Source organism: Magnolia sinica, chromosome 10 (assembly GCF_029962835.1).
Source record: "Magnolia sinica isolate HGM2019 chromosome 10, MsV1, whole genome shotgun sequence".
Lineage (NCBI taxonomy): Eukaryota > Viridiplantae > Streptophyta > Magnoliopsida > Magnoliales > Magnoliaceae > Magnolia > Magnolia sinica.
In genome coordinates, this window is record NC_080582.1 from 3,187,465 (window position 1) to 3,209,000 (window position 21,536).

At 39.6% G+C, this 21,536-nt stretch overlaps 2 protein-coding genes across 22 annotated transcripts in view; both read right to left on the minus strand.

Annotated features, from left to right (window-relative positions):
* The window catches only part of LOC131257764 (probable disease resistance protein RF45), an 87,320-nt gene that overhangs the window by 31,652 nt on the left and 34,132 nt on the right, over positions 1 to 21,536 (minus strand). For 7 of the 21 annotated variants that reach the window (XM_058258628.1, XM_058258622.1, XM_058258629.1 and 4 more), the window contains one exon: positions 5,124 to 5,701. The gene's annotated coding sequence lies outside the window, so the exon portion shown is untranslated. Of the gene's footprint in view, positions 1 to 5,123; positions 5,702 to 6,285; positions 6,309 to 8,913; positions 9,030 to 9,112; positions 9,564 to 10,420; positions 11,255 to 11,536; positions 11,690 to 21,536 lie in introns of those variants that run through there. The other 14 variants (XM_058258641.1, XM_058258639.1, XM_058258642.1 and 11 more) reach the window with 13 other exon arrangements.
* LOC131257613 (disease resistance protein RPP8-like) lies at positions 11,884 to 17,537 on the minus strand. The gene is made up of 3 exons (XM_058258393.1): positions 16,983 to 17,537; positions 15,516 to 16,259; positions 11,884 to 12,205 (listed from the first exon to the last, which is right to left on the minus strand). The coding sequence occupies exons 1-3, from the start codon at positions 17,276 to 17,278 to the stop codon at positions 11,884 to 11,886; spliced, it is 1,362 nt and encodes a 453-aa protein (XP_058114376.1). The 5' UTR covers positions 17,279 to 17,537.

The following is a 21,536-nucleotide window of genomic DNA, read 5'->3' on the forward strand; positions in this document are numbered from 1 at the left end:
TTTAAATTATAATTCATAATTCACAAGTACTACAACTATATAAAAAATAATAATAATAAAAATAAAATTTTTTTAAAAAAGTACTACAACTATAAAATTTAAGTACAACATAAAAGATAAAATCTATTTCCCACAAACATAACACAAGTGGTTATAATATCCAAACTACAATTTAATGTATAACATAAGAAGAAACAATCCACTTCTCACACAATATTCAATCGCCAACTTATTCTTGATTGGTGAATAAATTCATGAATGCAATCAGCCTGGGGATGCACATACAACTGAACAAATGAATGGACTTTTTAAACAGTTAGCTCATTCATATAAGATATCGGGTCTTTCAAATAGCCGACCCATTCAAAATACAAAAAGGGTCGTTCAAATAGTAAACTGGTCTTTCAAACAGTTGACCAGGCACCCGATAATGCCCACATGCCATGTATGCATGATTAACCTAACCGTTATTAATCCAATTTACAAACAAAATATCAAAGAAGCTCAAAGGTCACTATGAGGGGCGCGTGCAACCCAGCATAGGCCAACAGCTCGGCATAGTGTCACATTCCACCATTCCCGACTCATGAGACTTAAGCAAGTAAGATTTTAATACATTCAAATGATTATAAATTATATTTGTAAAATAAAGCATCCAAGACATTCCATTTACAATAATCTCTACAACTAGTGGCCACTCATGATTCAATATATAGATATTACCATCACAAGTCCAGATATACTTCCAACAACAAGAGTCCTCTCAATAAGCCACATTGGTACCAAGTCCTTCAAGGACACCATAAAATAATATAATCCATAACCACATTGGCACAAATAATCTACGAGATAGTAAGTCTATGACCACGTAACATTTATTTTATTCACAATCGGCCTCTAGTTAGAGGAATCCTAAATATAATATCCATCAACATATAGTATTATATTTTCAATACAATCCATCAACACCAAACAAATGTCAAACTAAGTCACAATCATTTTAATATACATTATCAGACAAATACACATGTAATTAGTACACATCGAAACTAAACTAGAGAAAATAATTCCACATTCCAATAAATCATAACTCTATAGGATTTAGATCATTAATCTTTTCAAATCAAGAAATGTACTTATATGGTTCTTAAATATAAGGGAATGTGCACATATAAATGTGAATCATCTTAAAATGAAGATTAACAATTCATAACTCAACTAATTATTCGATCATACATGTAAACTAGTCATAAACATTATTAGGCAATTAATTCAAAAGAAAACTAAATTAACGATTATAATGAAAGTAAGCTTGAAGGGTGAATCCTCACCTTTAAAGGTCCGATTGTCTCTCAATGTGGTTTGAATTGTGCCCACGCATTTGAGATCACACTCTCGATCGCTATAATCTGATTTCGTGTGACTTGGTTGTAGCCCAAACTTGCTCCAACTCGACAAAGTAAATGAAAATGTAGTGTTTGACTAGAAGACTCGACTTGAAATAACCCAACTCTAACCCAAGCTAACTTCAAGGGAACGTATCTGAATGTGAAAGATTAATTAGATCATTATAACACCAGATTTAAATTATAAAACACAAATATTCACCTTCCCAAACTGAGTTAACTTGGCCCGACACAACTTGACGTTAACCCGATATCATCCCGAACTTAATTAAATTTGATGATTTCCCTGTTTGATGCGGTAAAGATCTATCCGCACGATTCCAGTAATTACAAGACAACAGTTGAGTCTGAACAGATCTGATCTGATCTGATTAAAAATGGACTGGGTGAAAACCGAGTTGACTCAACTCGGTTATAACCCCGTCGATTTGAAGCTTACTACAATGGTGACCGTCTAGCAAAAATAGAATAGACTCGAACCTGGTTGGAAGGAGTGGAATGCACAGAAACTTCTCCCACTCAGATCTGCACCGAGCGAGGACTGAGTCGACTCGATGCCAACTCACCAGCTACCTCTCTCTCTCTCTCTCTCTCTCTCTCTCTCTCTCTCTCTCTCTGATCTTCCTCTCTTTGATCTTCTTCTTTCTCCATTTTCTTTCTCTCTTTCTCACTCTTTGTATGCCCAGTTGAGTCCGAATGTAGCCCGCAATCACCGCTGCTCGAACCGAATTTACTCGAGTCAACGAGTCACTGGCCCACCATCTCTTCTCGCACTCTCTGATTTTCTTCATTTCTTTACTTTTCTTCTTCTCAGCTTTCATAGTAAGTTTCATTTTTCTATTATTAGGTTTATAAATGTTTATTTGTGGGCTAGAGTCTTTGTTTTAGTGATGTAAAAGTTGTCTTTGAATATTTGTGAAGGTGAATATTTGACTCACTTTCATCATGTACCACTACATAATACGTATGTTGAATATAGAACATTCGCCATTCTATTCTAACTACCATTTTTGGTCTACAAGCGTGGTCTACCTGATAAGTGAACCATCTTGATTTCTTTCCATGCCTTGTTAGTAGTGGCCTTCACCTGATGAACAATCTTGATTTCTTTCCATGCATGTACACCACATTGGCTGTCTCTGCAGTGTACCAACTCTTCATTCTTTCAATGGCACTTGTACTCTTCACGTTCACCCCTTTTACCAGTAAACGTACCCATCTTTCTGCTTTTGGACACAATAGTATCAATATGATTTATTTTAAAACCAAGAGTAGGAATATAGCCATAGAGCTGATAGCTTTTTTGTTGTTCAAATGAACCCCATTACTCAATATATGGACCACTGATTTAAAACTCGGACTATAAGCTGATCCGTTCCAGTGATCTATCTGGTCCAAGCTAGTCTAACCGTCGGTACGACTGAGTTGACTTGTCTCTGAGGATTAAAAAAAAAAAACCACCAGAATTTTATAGATTGGAAATTGGGATTTACAATCATTCGGGCGGGTCCCAAGAAAAAGGATTTAGACCCAGCCTATCATATGGCTATGCAAGGCTAAGCTGGAAACAAAGAAAAGGAAGGGAAACTAAAAACATGAAGGCCTTCAGAAAAGGAGAACTCAGGCAAGCTGCCAGTCCCAGAGCAGGGCAGCACATCAGAAGCCCAAGCACATCCCGAGCCCAAGCACACCCGGCCGCATCCACCAAGAAACAACAAAACTTGGAAGGAAATCGGCCACCAACTGAAAAGCGAGGAATTTTTTTATTTTTATTTTATTTTTTAAAAACAAACCACCAGAATTTTATAGATTGGAAATTGGGATTTACAATCATTCGGCCACATCCACCAAGATGTTGGAAATTGGGCACATCCCGAGCCCAAGCACACCCGGCCGCATCCACCAAGAAACAACAAAACTTGGAAGGAAATCGGCCACCAACTGAAAAGTGAGGAATTTTTTTTAAAAAAATACTCTGCTCAAGTGGGATAGCTAATGCACAGGTATTAAAAATGCCATCGTGGCAAACATGTTATTTAGATTGAACTGTCTAAATTATGCCCCCAAATCTAAAATTTATAAAAATAAAATAATAGTAATAATTTACTTTATCAATGGCCTTTAGCAAACTACCAAATGAAAAATAGCCAATCGTCGTAATTTAACAAATAAGTTCTAAGAATCAAATTGTAGTTTCATTCAATAAGTCTCGTTTTTGGCTACCACCTATCTGTTGGACGGGGCCTATGTTACCCAACCCCATATGGGTGGGCTTTCACTTGTCTTGCTGTCAATGCTTCTACAAAAGGCCATGCACCTATCTCTTTTGAGAAAATTGATATCTTTTCCTTAGAGAGAAGTACACAAAACATGTTTGCTGCAAGATATTGAAGGCTTAATGCTCTACTAAATGGTAGTTTGGGAAATCATTTATCTCATTCGTGGCAATTTGTTTGAATCATGGATCATGTCGGAACAACTTATACCAAAATCAGTACTGATCTGACTGACGATCTAGATATGATTCTAAATAATCTGACCATTGAGTTTTTACTAATGATTTTTGTGGTGTGCTTCTTCATCCACAAGGGTCCTACAAACTGGTCAGTGTGGATTGATGTGAATGTATATGCCTGATGAACGGACTCGAAATATCTTTTTGTTGAGCCGACCATTCCATGTTTTTGGCACTTTAATATCAGACTTCAACCATTCACTCAATCAATCTATACATGTGGAAATTCAGGACTGTTCAAGTGATATGTTCTACTCGTGGATGGCCTAAATCCATCCTGACTGGACACTCCCAAGTGTGGGATTCCCACATTTTACCCTTTCCTAAATCTCTTCATGGGGCAATCTCTCCTACGCAGAGCCGCTTTCTGAAATGAATCATGTAATTATTTCCACACACCCATGTACACAAATGTGCATCAATCCATACTGTCTAAATTGTGGGGTCATAACTTAAAATTCAGGGATCAGGTGATCCTGACTATCTGACCGGTGGGCACTACCTTAAAACAAAGCTCCCATTTCTTCCAGTCAAGCATTATATACATGATACCTTCTTTTTTTTTCAAAAGGTGGGCTCTTGCCACAGAAATTCATTCATCAAGACATGTACAACCTTTCGGGTGGGCCCTTACAAAAAGGACTGGGACCACCTATCGTAAGCTACACAAAAGGAAACAACCTAAGCAGAGCGGCCACGCCCCAAGGAGAAAATAACCTGGGGGCTCGCCAAACGAATGGGCGGGAGAAGCAAAAGGAAAAACTCAAAAAAATCCGCTCGCAGACAACCTATGAAATCCGCACCGAGCCGAGGCCAGCCCTATCTACAACCGATTCCCCATGGGTGCGAAGAGGGAGGCCAGAAAGAAGCGTTTCAACAAAACACAAGGAGTTTTCAGCTTGTGCAAGTGGGTCCTCTAGTTCCGCAATCCGAACTGTTGATTTGATGAGCAATAGTTGGATAGGTCCATGCAATGCACCAACCATTCAAATAGTCTTTCAGATAAGAACTTCCTAGTACAATTAGTGATAGTCAAATAGGCAGTAATGAAAGAAATTGCGGTGGCAGTCCATGTTTAACCATGGCCGGAGTTACAATGGCTAGGATATTTCTATATGGAGCAGTGGAGTATTTGAAATCAATGGTGGAAACTCTCTATCACGCATTGTATAATACATAGATGAAAGAGTGTTCTGTAAAAATAAAAATAAAATTTGCTTCTATTTCAATTCTCAGTAAGAATATTTTGTGTGAAAACATGCATTCACTATTAGAAATCAAACATTACACAAAACACTTGTGAAAACTAATGAATATATCATATCCTACAATGGCACAATGTAACATGTCAAAGGATTGTTTGGAAAGCAAACACAAATACATCCTCATGCTACAATTACGAATGTCATTCAAATCCTCATGCACCAATCACTGTCGAATTTGAAGAGCCAGTGGCCAGCCTCTTGATCAGACCGTCTAGGAACATTTCCAAGAGACATTGGCTTGGACCACAAAATCTCACTCCATGTGCTGCATGGAGATGCCAGTTAAAGGCCTTTGAAAGCTTTGTAAGTTCATCACTGAGAGGATAAGATTATCCTTAATTCTTCCTACAATCACCTGACCAGACTGTATTTCTCTTGAGCCGCCCTTCATTACAAGAGGAAGTGAGGAAAGAAACCACCGAAAAGGTAATCAATTCCCATGCCACCATCTTCCTTATCTGTTGAGATGCTTCACATGGGGGTGTTGTCACAGTCTATCATGTGAAATAAAGAGCCTGGAAATCAATCCGCGATTAAAAACTTGATAATTCTATGCTAGAATTTGCTAGGTAAAATCTCTAAAAGCTTTTGAAGCATGTACTTACATTAAGAATAAAACAGGAGGGTGCAAGTGTCCAGGTGCCACAGTCTGTACAGCTGGGGCTGCGGTTGGAAGAAACAAAATATTGGTCTCTTGGATGGAAGATGCTCCAAAATTCCTACAGATTGAAGCTCCTAATTCCTCGAGCAATATCCTACGAATAGAGGGTTAAAAAATATACATCAAATGTCCAGGGAAACTAGTAAAGCTCACCAATTATGTGCATGGATGGTCCACAAAATGGGCCGCGACAACAAATCAGTTGGCCTAGAGGTAGACAGAAGAAATTGACGGCCCACATTACATGCATGTGCATGGATGGTCCATCACATTATCAGAGTAGCCTGTTCTTTGTGCCTGGGTGGTTATACACCTGGCTGTACCTGATGAGAAGCCTTGATTGTTGACATATATAGAAACTAGTCAACGATAAAATAGGAGGAAGTATAAGTTCTTATCTGTTTGGTTGAAGTATCCTTCTGCAAGCATTCAGTAAAGCTCCTAATTTGTCGATCAATGTCCTACAAAAGATGAATAGGAAAAAAATACATAAATTATTTATGAAAATAATGTCATATATACTGAATGGCAAGGAACTCCTATTTAGATTTGGTTAAAGCATTACTAACCAGTGTTTTCAGTAGCGCCCGTAGCGTACGGTACGTAGCGTAGTGTAGCAAAATCGGTACGTATCATAGCAAATAGCGTTTATCCCCTGTAGCGTGCACTACAGGAGTCGTAGCGTACGCTACGGATACGTAGCGTGGAATACCTGTCTGTTTTTTTTTTTTTTTTTTTTAAATTTTACGGTATGAAACAATGGTGAACTCACACCACAAGCCACAACTAAAGTTTTGTTTTTAAAAAAAAAAAAAAAAAAACCCTATTCGAAAGGGCTTCCACACCCAAAACAACGCAGCCAACGCAGCTCCTCTCCCCACCCTTCATTGTTGAGGTCGAAAATCTATTGCCAGGCGCAAACTGACGCTGCTGACGTTGCTCCTCTCCCCACTCTTCAATCTTGAGTTACAAAAACTGCTTCCAGACGCAAACCGATCGCTGTGGAGCTTCAACATTTGCAGTTTTCACTGATTCAATCTCATCTTGAGACAAAAATAGGTACACTCGTTCCTTTTTTTTGAATTTTTTCGATGTACAATGAAAATAACTTGGTATTTTCAGTTTTTTCCTCATTTTTTCCCTTTTAAAATGCCAGTTACTGTCGGTTTTTTATTTTTTTCTGTGGTATGGCCCACATGGGCCCCACTGAGGTGCGTGAAGGGGTGGGATGTGCATTATTTTCTATGGTGTGGCCCACGTGGGCCCCACTGAGGTGCGTGAAGGGGTGGGATGTGCATTATTTTCTATGGTGTGGCCCACGTGGGGCCAACTGAGGTGCGTGAAGGGGTGGATGCACATTATTATCTATGGTGGGGCCCGCTGAGGTGCGTGAAGGGGTGGATTTGCATTGTTTTCTATGGTGGGCCCACTCTGGTGTGCATATGAGTGTAAGTGGTGTGCGTATTTTGATTTTTGTGATTCACTGATTTGTTTGTAACATGTTTTTTTTTTTTGGGTCAAGTAGTAAGCTAAAGAAAGAAGAATGTTTGAAGAATGTAACATTTATATATTTTGCTTTTTTCTTACTATTTAATATTTATCATATATATATATAATTAAAAAATAGAAGTATTGTGTAGCTTACGCTACACGCTACGGAGGGTTGAACGCTACGCAACACGCTACCGCTATTTAAAACACTGTTACTAATATGAACCAAATTTAAAGCTTGGGATATGGCCGGATACAAACCGGCTACTATTATAATGACCCTGTTTTCAGGCCTATCCCAGTGGGACTGCAGGACTGTCGGTCTGAGACGCCATTGCTGTGGATGACTGGCTACAACAGTATTCTAGCAGGACTGATGCTTGACTGGGTGTGTGCTGCAAGGCTGATGGTTGATGGCAGTTTGGTTCAGGCTGAAGATTGAGGTGGGATAATGCTTTGCAGCCAGCGGCATGTAGGCATGTGGCTGTCAGCTATACGGCAGGGCCAACCAGTTGTCTGAATTTCTCCAATTGATGCTTATGTGGGGCAGTTGTGGGTCCCTGACTTCAGCAAAATTCAGATGTTCCTCCGTCTTGACGCCAGAAGCAGTTCCCTCTCCTCCAGTTTCTTCTATTCTTTTTTCTCCTATTTTCCATTTGCCAATTAGGCGAAATGATAGGTGAGGCCCAATGTTATTGTGGAGCCCACCCGAAAGTCCAGTCTGTACATGCTTGTTTCAAATTAACAAAGATACAGGGGGCTGGTCCCTATTTTTTGAAAAAAAAAAAAAGAAGAAGAAGCTTGGGATATGAAATTAATATTTGAATCCAATATTGGTTTCAAAGGATGGGCCAACTTCAAACAAATTCAAATGCATTGGCTCCTTAGTCAGTTTTCTATACTGTAAAGACAACAAGCTATAGCGGGACCAAAACAAACTAATGCCATATGAAGTAGACCTAAAACAGAGGTTTGCTACTCCCACTCACATGTGGAGGCCTGCTGGGCCACATGTGCCAATATAGCATAAGAGTGAGAGACGAGCTTTCTATCAAGTGGACAACATTGTTTAGAATTTCTAGCCTAAAAGTCAAGTTGTTTCATACCTTAGTTGAACCTGTTTACAAAACAAATGGATTTCTGCAAAAACTGTTTTAGACAAGCTCTTCACTAGGAGGGTAGCACTGATTAGATTTATTGTGCAAAAAACAGGTTGCTCTACTCCTCGATGCAACACAATTGGATAATGCAGATTTTCTTAGACATCCATTTGTTTTGAAAACAGGTCCACCTGAGGTGTGAAACAACTTCACTTTCAGGCAAAAAGTTTTAATCAACATGGCCCCCTTAATGGAAAGCTCAATTCTTGCATGTTATGCTATATTGGCAAGTACAGCTGCATGTTGTTGCGCAAGGCTCCACCCACATGGGCTTAGCAAACCTAACTCGAAACTTATTCCTAGGGCCAAGAATCAGGTTGGTCGTAAACTACGTGCACCAAACGCATGCTAAACAAATGGACTGTCAACATTTAATCTATATGTATGGCCTATCAGATAATTGGAGTCAAACTGACCTGAGTTTTGCATTGGGAAAGCTAGATTGTGGCCATGAACATCTTTGATCATGCACCCATATAAACTCCCCGATGAAGCATTGTGGACCTCCTCCCAAGCCTACATTTTGAATAACTATTTTTCAGTTTGAATAAGCATATTACACCCAAATATAGATAAAGTAATAGTTCTCAAGCATTACAGAAATATCTATTTACATTGAAGTATTGAAGATTAGTATAGCAGCTTTATCATGCACCCATGTAAACTCCTCGGTGAAGCATTGTGGACCTCCTCCTGAGCCTACACTCTGAATAACTAGTACTACTTTGAACAAGCATATTACATCCAAATATTGACAAAATTACATCTCAAGCATTAGAGAAATAACTTATTATATTGAAGTATTCAAGATTAGTTGCCAAACCAAACAAATAAAAATAAAACACACACACGGGCGCGCGCACACACACACACACACACCCTGTCTTGATACAGTTTGAAAACATCATCCAAATATCTCACACCATTCATACATGAGGAAGCAATAGAAAAAAGAAAAAAGAAAAAAGGAAGCCAACAGAGAAACCATAAAATGGAAATAAATTTTCCTTCACAACCATTCTCTATGTCACGTCCAATCGCCTCCCGCGTGCCAAGTAGCTTCTCCTATAAAAGAAAAAGCTTATATATCAAAAATCTTTGATTAAAACTTAAAAATGATGTGTTATTATTTATGCTAAAACAACTCATATTGTGCAGAACAAAGTAATGGGCCATAATGCATTGGAACATGAAAATTGTCTTAGGTCAGTCGCATAAGCAGTGCATGTGGTAATCCAGACTATGGATTTGATGGATAAGCCCCACAAGCTTGCATCTTTGGATGATCCAAACAATCCTTTGGCAGGCCCTTATGAATGACCATTGTTCAAAAATTAAACTGGTAAGATAATGCTGACCATCTCATCAATGGCCTTCAAACAAAAAATAAAAATAAAAATTCTACAGTCTACATTTAACAAGAAAAAAATCATTGTTCAAACAATTAAAATTATCAATTCAATGTTAATTTACAAAATGGTCCACCAAAGAAAGGTCAACTAGATGGATAATGCAATGGTTTCTCTCACAACCATACATGACCTGTGTGCGTCCAAGCTGAGCACTGATAGCATGGTTTCATCCAAAAAAAGACCTGGCTGAAGCATTTCTTCAAACAATTGGCGTGCAGATTTCTATATAAGAAATTAATTGAACACTTTACAGAACTATAAAATACTTTGTATTCTTAGCAATGTATGGATACAAACTATAAAATGAATGGAGAAGCTAGCAGTAGATTTTTCATAGCAAGAATTTAAATTGTTTAAAGGAATAAATTACTCAAAGAATAAAACTAGAATTTAAAATTTCATGAGACTATAGTTTTTACAAGTTAATAAATAAAAAAAATGATATGTTTATACTTTCTTGAAGTATCGATTAACAGGTAAATAAAAATGAAGAGACGAAATAATTCTCACCAATGTAGCTCTAGCAAGGAGAGGAAGTGCAAATGCTTTGATAGGTTATGTCGATGGAGGGTATGTTTCGAATCTTATGCCAGTCCTCTCCCTTGTTTTCTTGGAGCCTTTCCTTGAAGTCTGAAACCATGCCCCATAGCTCCAGTTTTTTTAGGGTAGTCACGTACTGCAGTCCTTCTGGAAGCATGTTCAATAGACAGCAGTAAGAGATCCGTAAATGTAAAAGAATCGGCATAGCCCCTTCCTCCACTCTCCACTCCTTTAATTCCCTTAACTGTTCAACACATAAGGATTCGAGTCGCATATGGATTTAGAATCACATTTGAACTGGCACGATAACAATATTGTTCTCTTTCTTTTATCAAGGAAAAAAGGTCAATGGAAAACAAAGCTAAGTTGTGATAGTGAAAGAAATTCAGTTGCTTCTGCATCCTTACTCCATTCCAAATAAGAACGTTTTGTGCATGTAAAGTACTCGAAGGCCTTTGATTTGCCTATACATGGATGATCCCGGATCATCCAAACAATCCTTGCACCAGCCCTACCATAAATGACCACTGCTTCTAAAATCAAACTGACAAGATGATGCGGACCTTATGATCAATGGCCTTGGAAATAAAACTTACAAGGAAAAGTCACTGATCAAACACTTAAAAGTTGTCAAACCAATGTGAATTTATACAATGGTCTGCAAAGAAGTGTCAGGTCAACTAGATGGATTATACAGGGATTTCTTCCAAACCATACGATGACCTGCGTGTGTCAAACTGGAGGACCGCTCGTTCACATGGTGTCATACGAAAAGGTCTTGGTTGAAGCATTTCTTCAAACGATCTATATACAAAAAATTAAACACCTAACTAAACTATAATATACTGTCTTCCATATGATTTATGGATAAAAATTACGAAGGGAGAAGCTGGCAGGAGATTTTCGTGGCAAGAATTTTAAAGTCTATAAATGAATAAATTACTAAAAGAATATAAGTGGAATTCTAGATCCATGAGACCATATTTTTTTTGTAAGTTAAAAAATAAACAATGAATCCTATGATTATCCAAACTTCAAGAATTAATTAACAAGTAAATAAATGTGAAGAGAGGAAAGAAGACTCACCAATTTAGCTTGCAAGGAGAAAAAGTGAGATTGCTTTGAATGTCACCCTATAGCATATGTTGATGGAGAGTAGGTGATGAATCGCACGTCAAACCTCTCCCTCGTCTTCTCATACCTTTCTTTGAATAATGTATGCATATTCCACAATGCAATCTGAGAATGAGGAGGTTTTTTAGCATATGGGTACAGATTTCCATATAAAGATTTTAAAGATTATAAAACAGAGTAAATGTAAATCCCAAGTGTCATTAAGAAGAAAAATGTAAATGATGATGGGAAAGAAATCTCACCAATTTAGATCGCCAACGAGTTCGAGATCAGAGGACCAAATCCACTGTCACACTATTTCATTTTCTTATGTCAATGGAGGGTATGTGACAAATTATATTCCAATCCTTTCCCTTGTCTTCTCGAAGCCTTCCATTGAATTCACGGGACATGTTCAGCAACTCCAATTTCTTGAGGGTAGTCACGTGTTGCAGTCCTTCCGGAAGCATCCTCAACTGATGGTAGGAATTGATCTGTAGATGCAAAAGACTAGGCAGAGCTCCTTTCTCCACTGTCCACCAAGTTAAGTTGCCCAACTTTTCAAGATGTAAGGATTCGAGTCGAGGAAACCCTTTTGAAGCACAAGCCATCTTTACTCCCACGTACGAATCTTTCAGCAATCTGAGAACGCAAAGGTTTTCCAGCTTCTCCAACGTCGCTAGTGGATCTTGCCTTAAATGGGACAGTTTCAAGGTAAGCTTGGTGAGGTTTGTTAGAAGTTCACTACGCTCGGTCAAGTTAGCTAACTTTGCACCCAAAACCAACTTACGTAACGTGGGAAGAGATGAAAGAAGGCGCACCGACGACTTTGGAAACTCTATGTAACCTACATCTGTCGTTACAAAAAGAGACTGGAGGCATTTCAATTTGCGAATGGATTCGAACAATACCGCACCATACATGTCAGACATTCTATAATCTAAACATATTCCTAATTTTCTAAGATGCGTAAGACTTTCCAGGCAACCGTGCATCCATTCGCCAACCTTTACCCATGTTAGAGTATGGAGGTTACTCATCTGGTTGAGCCGTGGACGGCCTTGTATCACACCCCAACTACCGTAATAACGCCCTTGAATTGGGCTCATAACTTGGAAATGTCTTAACTGTTCTATCTTCTCTATTTCGCGGGTTATGTTGACTTCCAAATTATAAGATGTTACAACTAGTGTTTGTAAATTGAGAAGTTTGCCTATCGATGATGGGAGACTTTCTAAACTAGTATTGGTACAGCCGAGGTATTTCAAGTGAATCAGTGCACCTAACTCACTCGGTAGCTTTTTTATTTTTACATCGTGGAGATCTGACGCAGGGGAGGACGTGAGGTCGAGCACCGTCTTCCTCAAGAGGATAACTATTCCGAATCCACGGAACTTCTCTGGACTCCTCACAGAGACTTCTCGAATCCACGAGGAAAGAGAGCAGAAAATAGAAATAAATTCTAATAAAATCGAAATTGATTGATGAATAATTGATAATTCCTAATGTGTCTCCTTACACCATTAATATAGGAAAAAAAATAAACTAAAATTCGTAATTACCAAAAATAGCAAAATTCTAACTCTAATAAAAATCCTAATTCTAATAAAACTCTTCTAAATGCTAGTTTAAAAAACAAAATAAAAACCATTCCAAATAAACTTTCTCTAGAAGAGTCCTAGTATAACTAAAAGTTATGTCTAAAAGGTGAAAGAAAATCTAAAGCTCTAAAAATATTTAAAAAATCAAACTCTACTAAAAATAGTAAATTTTTCTCAAAAATTCGTTTTTGAGCTGAAAGCGCCTTTTTTGATGAAACGGACAGATGCGACCCAATTTGTGGGTCGGTTCACCTCGGATGGCCCATTTCAGGAAAGATTGACTAGGTCTGGATGCTGCCGCGTAACGATTCACCCTCGGATCAAAAGTTATAGTCAATTCACGGTCCATCTTCTTTTGGCTCAACCATGCTAGGAACGTGTCTGTAACAGGTTCTACATCAGACCCCTCCACTTGAAAGAAACTCGTCCTCGAGTTACGCAAGAGACTTGGCACATGAGTCTGAGATAACTTCTGTCGCCGATGTTCATTAGACTTTTTTTTGTACTTGGCATTAAGCTTTTGAGCCGATACAATACATATACCCATGCTTTCCTTGACTTGACTAATATCGATTAATTCCTTCACATCTGTCTTCAAGATTTCATTTTTTTTTTTTTGATAATGTGGGCAATTAGGCGGACTTGCCCCTGCGATGGGATTAACGTAATTTTGCATATCTCGTATGGGAGGTAATTTATTAGGGAGTTCATCGAGCACAACCCCCTTGAACTCCTGCGATACTGGTTCCAAATCCTTTAGGATATTCACAGGCTCCACATATTTTTTCTCTTCAACTACTGTATATACGTCTCCCGTTTCCTCAGATTGTTTAACAAAGGCCTGTTCAGTCATGAGAGATTGTCCTTCCACTTTAGAAGTTTTGAGTTGGCTCACCGTTCCCATAGGGGTCACATGTTTTCCACTGATGAATCCTGTGGTTTGTTGCAACTCCGTTTTGACTCGGTCACCTCTCGCCGACAAATAATAGGATTTCTCTGCATAACCCTTTAATGATTGGTTATCTTGCCAATAATTTTGATTTTGTTGGAATAATACCTGATCGTAATTGGTAGGGAAGAATCGCATGCACAATAATTTCTTCATCCGCGACCACATGCGGATTGGCGCCTTCATCCGTCTCATTCGCTCGAGTTGAAGTTGCTCCCACCAATCTGAAGCTCTGCCCGTCAACTTGTAAGCCACGAGTTTAACTTTCTTTTCTTCCATTATGTTCATGTAGTCGAAGAAACGTTCGACTTTAAGCAACCAATCGAGGAAGTCCTTGAAGTAGAGTTGACCATTAAAACTAGGAAGATCGACTTTCATCTTGAATCCTTGATCCATCTGATCCATCTGATCAATGGCTCGTCTAGGATGCTGTAAAATCATGTCGCTAGATCCTACTTTATTAGGAGTGATCCTGGGGTTCACTGATAGCGTCGCCCTACGATCAATATGATTACGAATTCTAGCAATTGTTGATGGTGGATCACCACCATGAACACGGAGTTGCCCTAGGGCCTCCGCCAAACGATCCGCCATGCGATCGATGGAAGCCTGCAGCCCTTGCATAGCTTGCCGATTCTCTCGCCGTGCTGCTTCGAAAGCTGCCGCCGTTAAAGGTAAATTCCCTGGAGCACCGCCCATGGGATTATTGCCCGACCCGTCGTTAGAAGCCATCAATCCGAGGAGAAACCTCGCTTTGATACCAAACTGACGCAGGGGAGGACGTGAGGTCGAGCACCGTCTTCCTCAAGAGGATAACTATTCCGAATCCACGGAACTTCTCTGGACTCCTCACAGAGACTTCTCGAATCCACGAGGAAAGAGAGCAGAAAATAGAAATAAATTCTAATAAAATCGAAATTGATTGATGAATAATTGATAATTCCTAATGTGTCTCCTTACACCATTAATATAGGAAAAAAAATAAACTAAAATTCGTAATTACCAAAAATAGCAAAATTCTAACTCTAATAAAAATCCTAATTCTAATAAAACTCTTCTAAGGCCTAATTTCTAAAAATAAAAATTGCAAATAAACTTTCTCTAGAAGAGTCCTAGTATAACTAAAAGTTATGTCTAAAAGGAAAGAAAATCTAAAGCTCTAAAAATATTTAAAAAATCGGAATTACTAAAAATAGTAAAATTTTCCTAAAAATTCGTTTTTGAGCTGAAAGCGCGCTTTTTTTGACGAAACGGACAGATGCGACTCACTTTGTGGGTCGGTTCACCTCGGATGGCCCATTTCAGTAAAGATTGATAGGTTGTGCGCCCCGTAACGATACCCGGATCAAAAGTTATAGTCAATTCACGGTCCATCTTCTTTTGGCTCAACCATGCTAGGAACGTGTCTGTAACAGGTTCTACATCAAGATCTAATACCCTGAGCAATTTAAAGCCTTTGTAAAGAAGCTTGTCTTGTTTACTTTCGAGCATATCATAACCTTGATTATGGATCAACACAGATCGACAGTGTGAAGTGGAAGAATTTAGGGAAGTGCACTCACTTAAGGCATTATGGTGAATTACAAGTCGGCGGGCTCTAGATGCTGGATCGTTTGAATTCCCATGGTGAACTTGGATAAACATACCTTCCTTGGCTTTTGAAATGGAGAGATCTCGCATAAGATCGTGAATACGGCAACTTTTAATACCCCCGTTTGAACTTCTTTTAGCAAGTTGAATTATACTTCGTTGAATCAACTCATTTAGAAAATCTTGTCCTACCTTCTCTGCTGTTTCATTCCCTCTCTGTTGCAGAAACCCTTCTGCGGCCCACAATTGAATCAGTTTCTTAGCACGGAATTCATGGTCTTCCGGAAATTTTCCCAAGTAGAGAAAACATGGTTTCAACTGATAGGGCAGATCTCTAAAACTCAAAGATAATATTTTATAGATTTTGTCTTGTCCCTCGTTAATTTGCCAGGTAATACTCTCCCTTACATTCTCCCACTGCCATTCTTCTTTTGTTGACAAGAGCCCTCCGATGACTACGATCGCAAGAGGTAGACCACAGCACTCTTCCACAATCTTTCTTCCAAACTGCTCCAAATTGTCAGGGCAAACATTACCTTGTCCTGGGAATGCTTTCCTGCAAAACAATTTCCAGCTCTCATCTGGCTCTAAAGTTAGCAATTCATAGGGCGGACTTTGCTTATCTGCATGTAAAGCTACATCTTTGTTGCGTGTGGTGATCATGACCCTACTTCCATTTTCCTCATCAGGGAAAGCATCCTTGATATCATCCCATGCTTCCATCTTCCATATATCATCTACTACCATCAGGTATCTCTTCTCTTTCAAATATTCTGAAATTTTATGCCTCAGCTCAAAGACGTTCATTTTCTCCACTTTCTTGGACTCCTCTTCTGAGAGCATCATGCAGCAATCTATGATCTTCTTAAGAATATCTTTCACATCTTACTCTTGCGATAGACAAATCCATGAGCAAAAGTTAAAACGTGCTTTAACACGAGTGTCGTTATAAACTTTCTTGGTAAGAGTGGTCTTACCGAGACCACCCATTCCAACTACAGAAACAACACAACGGCGTGACTCCCCCTTAGTCAGTCGCTCCACCAAGAACTCCAATTCTTTCTCAAAACCAACAAAATCTGGTTCTTGATCAAGAGGAGAAGTGAGCCTCCATTCTTGGAGGCTTGGACCAGCGGAGCTTGTCCCTGCTTCCTGGCCTATATTTTGAATTCCAAAAGTCGACCTACTTTCGGAGATAACACGGATCTTATTGTTCATCCGTTCGATCTCCGAGCCCAATTTATAGCGAGCTTTCAACTCGCTGAAGATGAAAGCGTACCTTGTAATGCGGCCCACGAATCCTGTTCGCTTCAAGGGTGCTACCTTGAAGATAAAGGTGTCGATGAGGTCCTCAGCAACGTATGCAGCATCTGTCACGTCCAGCACCCAGTTCTTCACTCTTTCATCTCCTTCTTGTTTGGCGTCTGCCTCTTTCAAGAAGCATTGCATCTGCGTAAATTGTGTGACGATCAATTCGACTTTGTCGTCAACCTCATATAAGGAAATGACTTCCCTAATGAGAGGATCAGCGACTTTTAGGAGAAGTTGCAAAACAACAGCCTCAACAGCGACCATCTATCCTCACTTTTTGTTTTTTTCTCTTGCAAGAAAGAAATTCAGGTGAAAGCTTTCTTTCTCTTTACTTCTATGTTGAATAGCTCTCTATTTATAGAGGCCAACTGGACTGGCCAGACAACAAAACAGTCACGGTTCTATGTTGAATCTGGAGCCTCCATCTACTTATCGTCTCCAAACGGACGGTAAAATTAACAAATGAAATATCAACCGTCCATATTCTATGGAAAGGATTCGTGCGATATGCATGGCACGTATGAAATTTTGGAATATAAAATGACTGCTTGATTCCTGCCAATACCTTTAATGGCTGGAGATTCGAGATCACGAATTTCTTGGCGTTGAGTGGGGCACTCAAGGGAGCGGATCCGTGGGGCCCACTCTGATGTATGTATTCTATATCCACACCGTCCATCTGATTTTCAAGATCATTTTATGCTATGAGCCCAAAAATAAAAAAGACCCAAAATCTCAGGAGGATCATGCATTTAAGAAAATGTGGTGATTGAATGCCCTAACATTAAAAACGTCCTGAGGACCACAGTTTTTTTTTTTTCATCCAACCTGTGGATAAGGTAACGTAAACCTAGATGAAGGAAAAGAAAAGAAAACAAACAAACAAACAGGTTTCAACGGTGGATGTCCCCACTGTTTCCTATGGTGTGTTCCACTTGATCTTCGGATCTATTTCATTTTTTGGATTGATGACTCAAAATGAGCTGAAAAAACAGTTGGATAGTATAAGATATAAAACATATGCATCATGATGGACCCACAGACTCAGCAGTTTTGAGATCACCACCCATTCCGCTTCCTTAGAATATCAAAGTTAGCTGAATCATAGGCCCCACTTTTATAAAATGTATACCCAGGCTGGGCTCGGGTCCACGATTTACTTGATGGGGCCGGGCTTGGAACCATCTTGCAATAAACCCTAATATCCTCCTGATTCTGCCCTTGCAATTTGAACCACTCACTATTTTACTTTTAACCATTCATTTGGCGATCATCATTTGGATGAAAAGGATTGCTTCATCTGTGTGATTTGTAAGATGTGTTCTATCCATGATGTGCCCAACAGTTTAAATGGTCCTAAATACCCATATTGTATGATAAAGACATGTTATTTAGTTATGGGGGCTGGAACTCACGTTCTCAGCTCATTTTAAGAATTTTGCATGAAAAGGATCCCATCAGCCTGTTAACATACAATGCTTTTAGTTTCCGCTCACTTATTCCACTTCAATGGGACATTCAACCCATGAATTGGGTGGTCCAAGCCATGAAGATGATTGGAGAAATTCACTAATCAAGTGGACCACACAAACACATTTGAGTCAGACCATTGGCTTTACATTGATTTCAATGCTGTAGCCTCTTATGAATGGCCCATCCTGGGTTTTTTTTTTTTTTTTTTTTTCCATCATGCTGCCCACCACCTGCACGGCTCAGATGCGAAATACATGCGGCAATGGTGATCATTTATCTTTTTGAATTTGTGTTCCCTAACAATCAAAGCTGTCAATGACTTAGATGGCCCATCGGGTGATCAGACTAATTCAGCATTGAGCCGGGCTTGGGCTGGCATATAAGATCCGAGGGCAGGGATCAGGCCTAATATCCATGCCCATTTATATTCAGGTTGTGCTTGAGCTTTTCTAGAAGCCCATCAACCTGTGTGAAGGTTTTCACAGGCATGCTCATTTCACAGGTGCATGTTGGTACATGTCGTGTGTTCTGAACTTAATGTACAGTTTAGATCAGTTGATCACAGTGTCCAAAGTGAACTAATGAAACTAGGAGCATCATAAGTCATAGAGAGAATGGAGCATTTCTTTCAAAAAAAAAAAAAAAAAACATTTTGTTTCTTATATTTTTAATCACGGCCGGCCATTTAAAACCAAGAAATATTCAAATGACTTTAATATAGCACTTCTTTGTCTGGCGTGCTTGATGACAGACACATACTTTCATGCTTTGAATCAAAATTCAGAAAGAATTAAATATATGCTTGTGTATCAAATTTCAAAGTCTTTGTACATGAACCCTAGACCTGAATATATTCTTTGTAGGTCTAGTCTCCTATGGCAACTTACCACCGTTTTAAAGATGGTGGTCTCATCTACCTCACTTGCATGGTTGTACATAATCTTGGCTATTCTAAAGGAAAATTTTATATGGTGGTACATGAAATGTATTATGGACTTAATAGACAGTTTAGATCAATCGATTTAATTGTCCAAATGAATTAATGAAAATAGGAGCACCATGAGTTATGGAGCTCTAAGAGCATTGGAAAATTTTTCATTTTTTAAAAAATCAAATTATTTTTCATATTTCTTTTTCAACACCCATTAAGAAGGCCCTTTGAGTGGGACATGCTGACTTCAAAATCATGATGCATATACAAAAGGTGAAATAAGCATTGTATAATATTGTTGTCTAGTTTGGCTGAGTCAAAAGACCTCAAGTTTTATCAATAGAAGCATCACATGTACATGCCACCACAGGGCAGCATGACATATAGATACAAGATCTAAACCATCCATCATAAATGTTACTTTAGGGTCATACCCTGGCATAAGAATCAGGTCAGTCCCCTTGTTTCGATGCCCACAATCCTCAAAACAAATATACAGATGGAGAAACTTGCTCAAAGTTTTCAAGGAATCCTACCATTTTGTTACAAAGTGGTTCATCGAATAAGTGGACACATCCTAATTTATTTTCTGTGAGAACATTCATATTGCCAGACCTGCCTGATGAACGGCTTGGATATTGCTAATGCAGGCTAAGTATAGAATATACAATCCAATCAGAGGCAATCACAGATACTAATGCAATTAGAGATCCTGATACAATCCAACCACAGGTCTGTGTGGGTTCCTTAACACAATTTTCAGCATTTTTTACTTTTATTATTATTATTATTATTATTATTATTATTATTATTTTACAGAAGTAGGTGGTTTCACCAAAAATTTTTCTAGGGTTGGGCTGATGGCAGGAAATATCATTGGAAGAATTGGGTGGAAATCTCGTCCCCTATAGCAGAAGGTGGTTTGGGGATCAGGAGTTTAGCGGATGTTATGGTTGCGCTCTGGCTCGAAATGGCCTAGGCTATTAAATACAAGGAGTCTAATAGTCTTTGGGCCGAGCACATGTGTGCTAAATACTCTCATGATCTGCTCTCTCCAGATCAAGTTCAACTTGTGGTTACAGCTTCGCCGTTGTGGAAACGGATCCGGGAACTTTTTCCTCTATTGGAATCCAAGATGCAATGGCATATCGGGAGGGCCGAATGCAGCTTTTGGAGGGATAATTGGTCAAGAATTAGCCCCCTCCTTCACAGAGTGGAGCATACAATTCCTACAGGGATGATGGAGATCAAAATCATGGACTATTTGGGTCAGGCGGGGCCTCTTCCCCCCTCGTCAGTCTTCTCTTTCTTGCCGAAGGAGCTGATCGATGCTATCTTCCACGGAGGTTTCTGCACCTCAGATGGCCCAGACGCCCCCTTCTGGCCCCTCGATCCCGCTGGCGTCTTCTCAGTTAAATCAACTTGGAAACACAGCCGATCGCTCAGGCCGCAGGTAGACTGGCATGATAAAATTTGGCTTCCGCAACTGCCGCTGAAGATATCCACGTTGCTCTGGAAATCGATTAAGGGTGCCATCCCGGTGGAATCAGCAGTACAAGCCAAAGGTATCCACCTAGCTTCGCGATGTGTCTACTGCAATGGGTTGGCGAACCAAGGGTCAGTGATTGAGACAGTCAATCATGTTTTCCTTCTCAATGCCCGGGCGAAAGCTATGTGGTCCCATTTCGCTTCCATCTTCGGCTTTTCTATTGCAAGGGTGCCTTCCGTGCAAGCTAGGTTCGATCAATGGTGGCAGGGTCCTCTTCCAAGGGGCTGGGCGAGAACGTTGCTTAAATTAGTCCCAAGATTCATCATTTGGGAACTGTGGAGGGGTAGGAACCAGGCCAAGTTCGAAGGCAACCACCCCACATTTCAGATGCAAGTGTCTCGGGTGTTAGGTTAGCTCCACACGATATCCAATAGATGGTTACCAGAGCGCTCTCATCTCCTTTCTGACAACCAGCTCCTGTCTCGTTTGGGTTTACGTCATCAAGTGTCCCACCCGCCCGAGCCTAAAGTCATTCTTGTTAGATGGATGAAGCCCCTTAACGGTTGGGTAAAAATGAACGTAGTTGGCCCCGCTAGGGGAAACCCATGTCTCGCAGGAGGGGGCGGGAT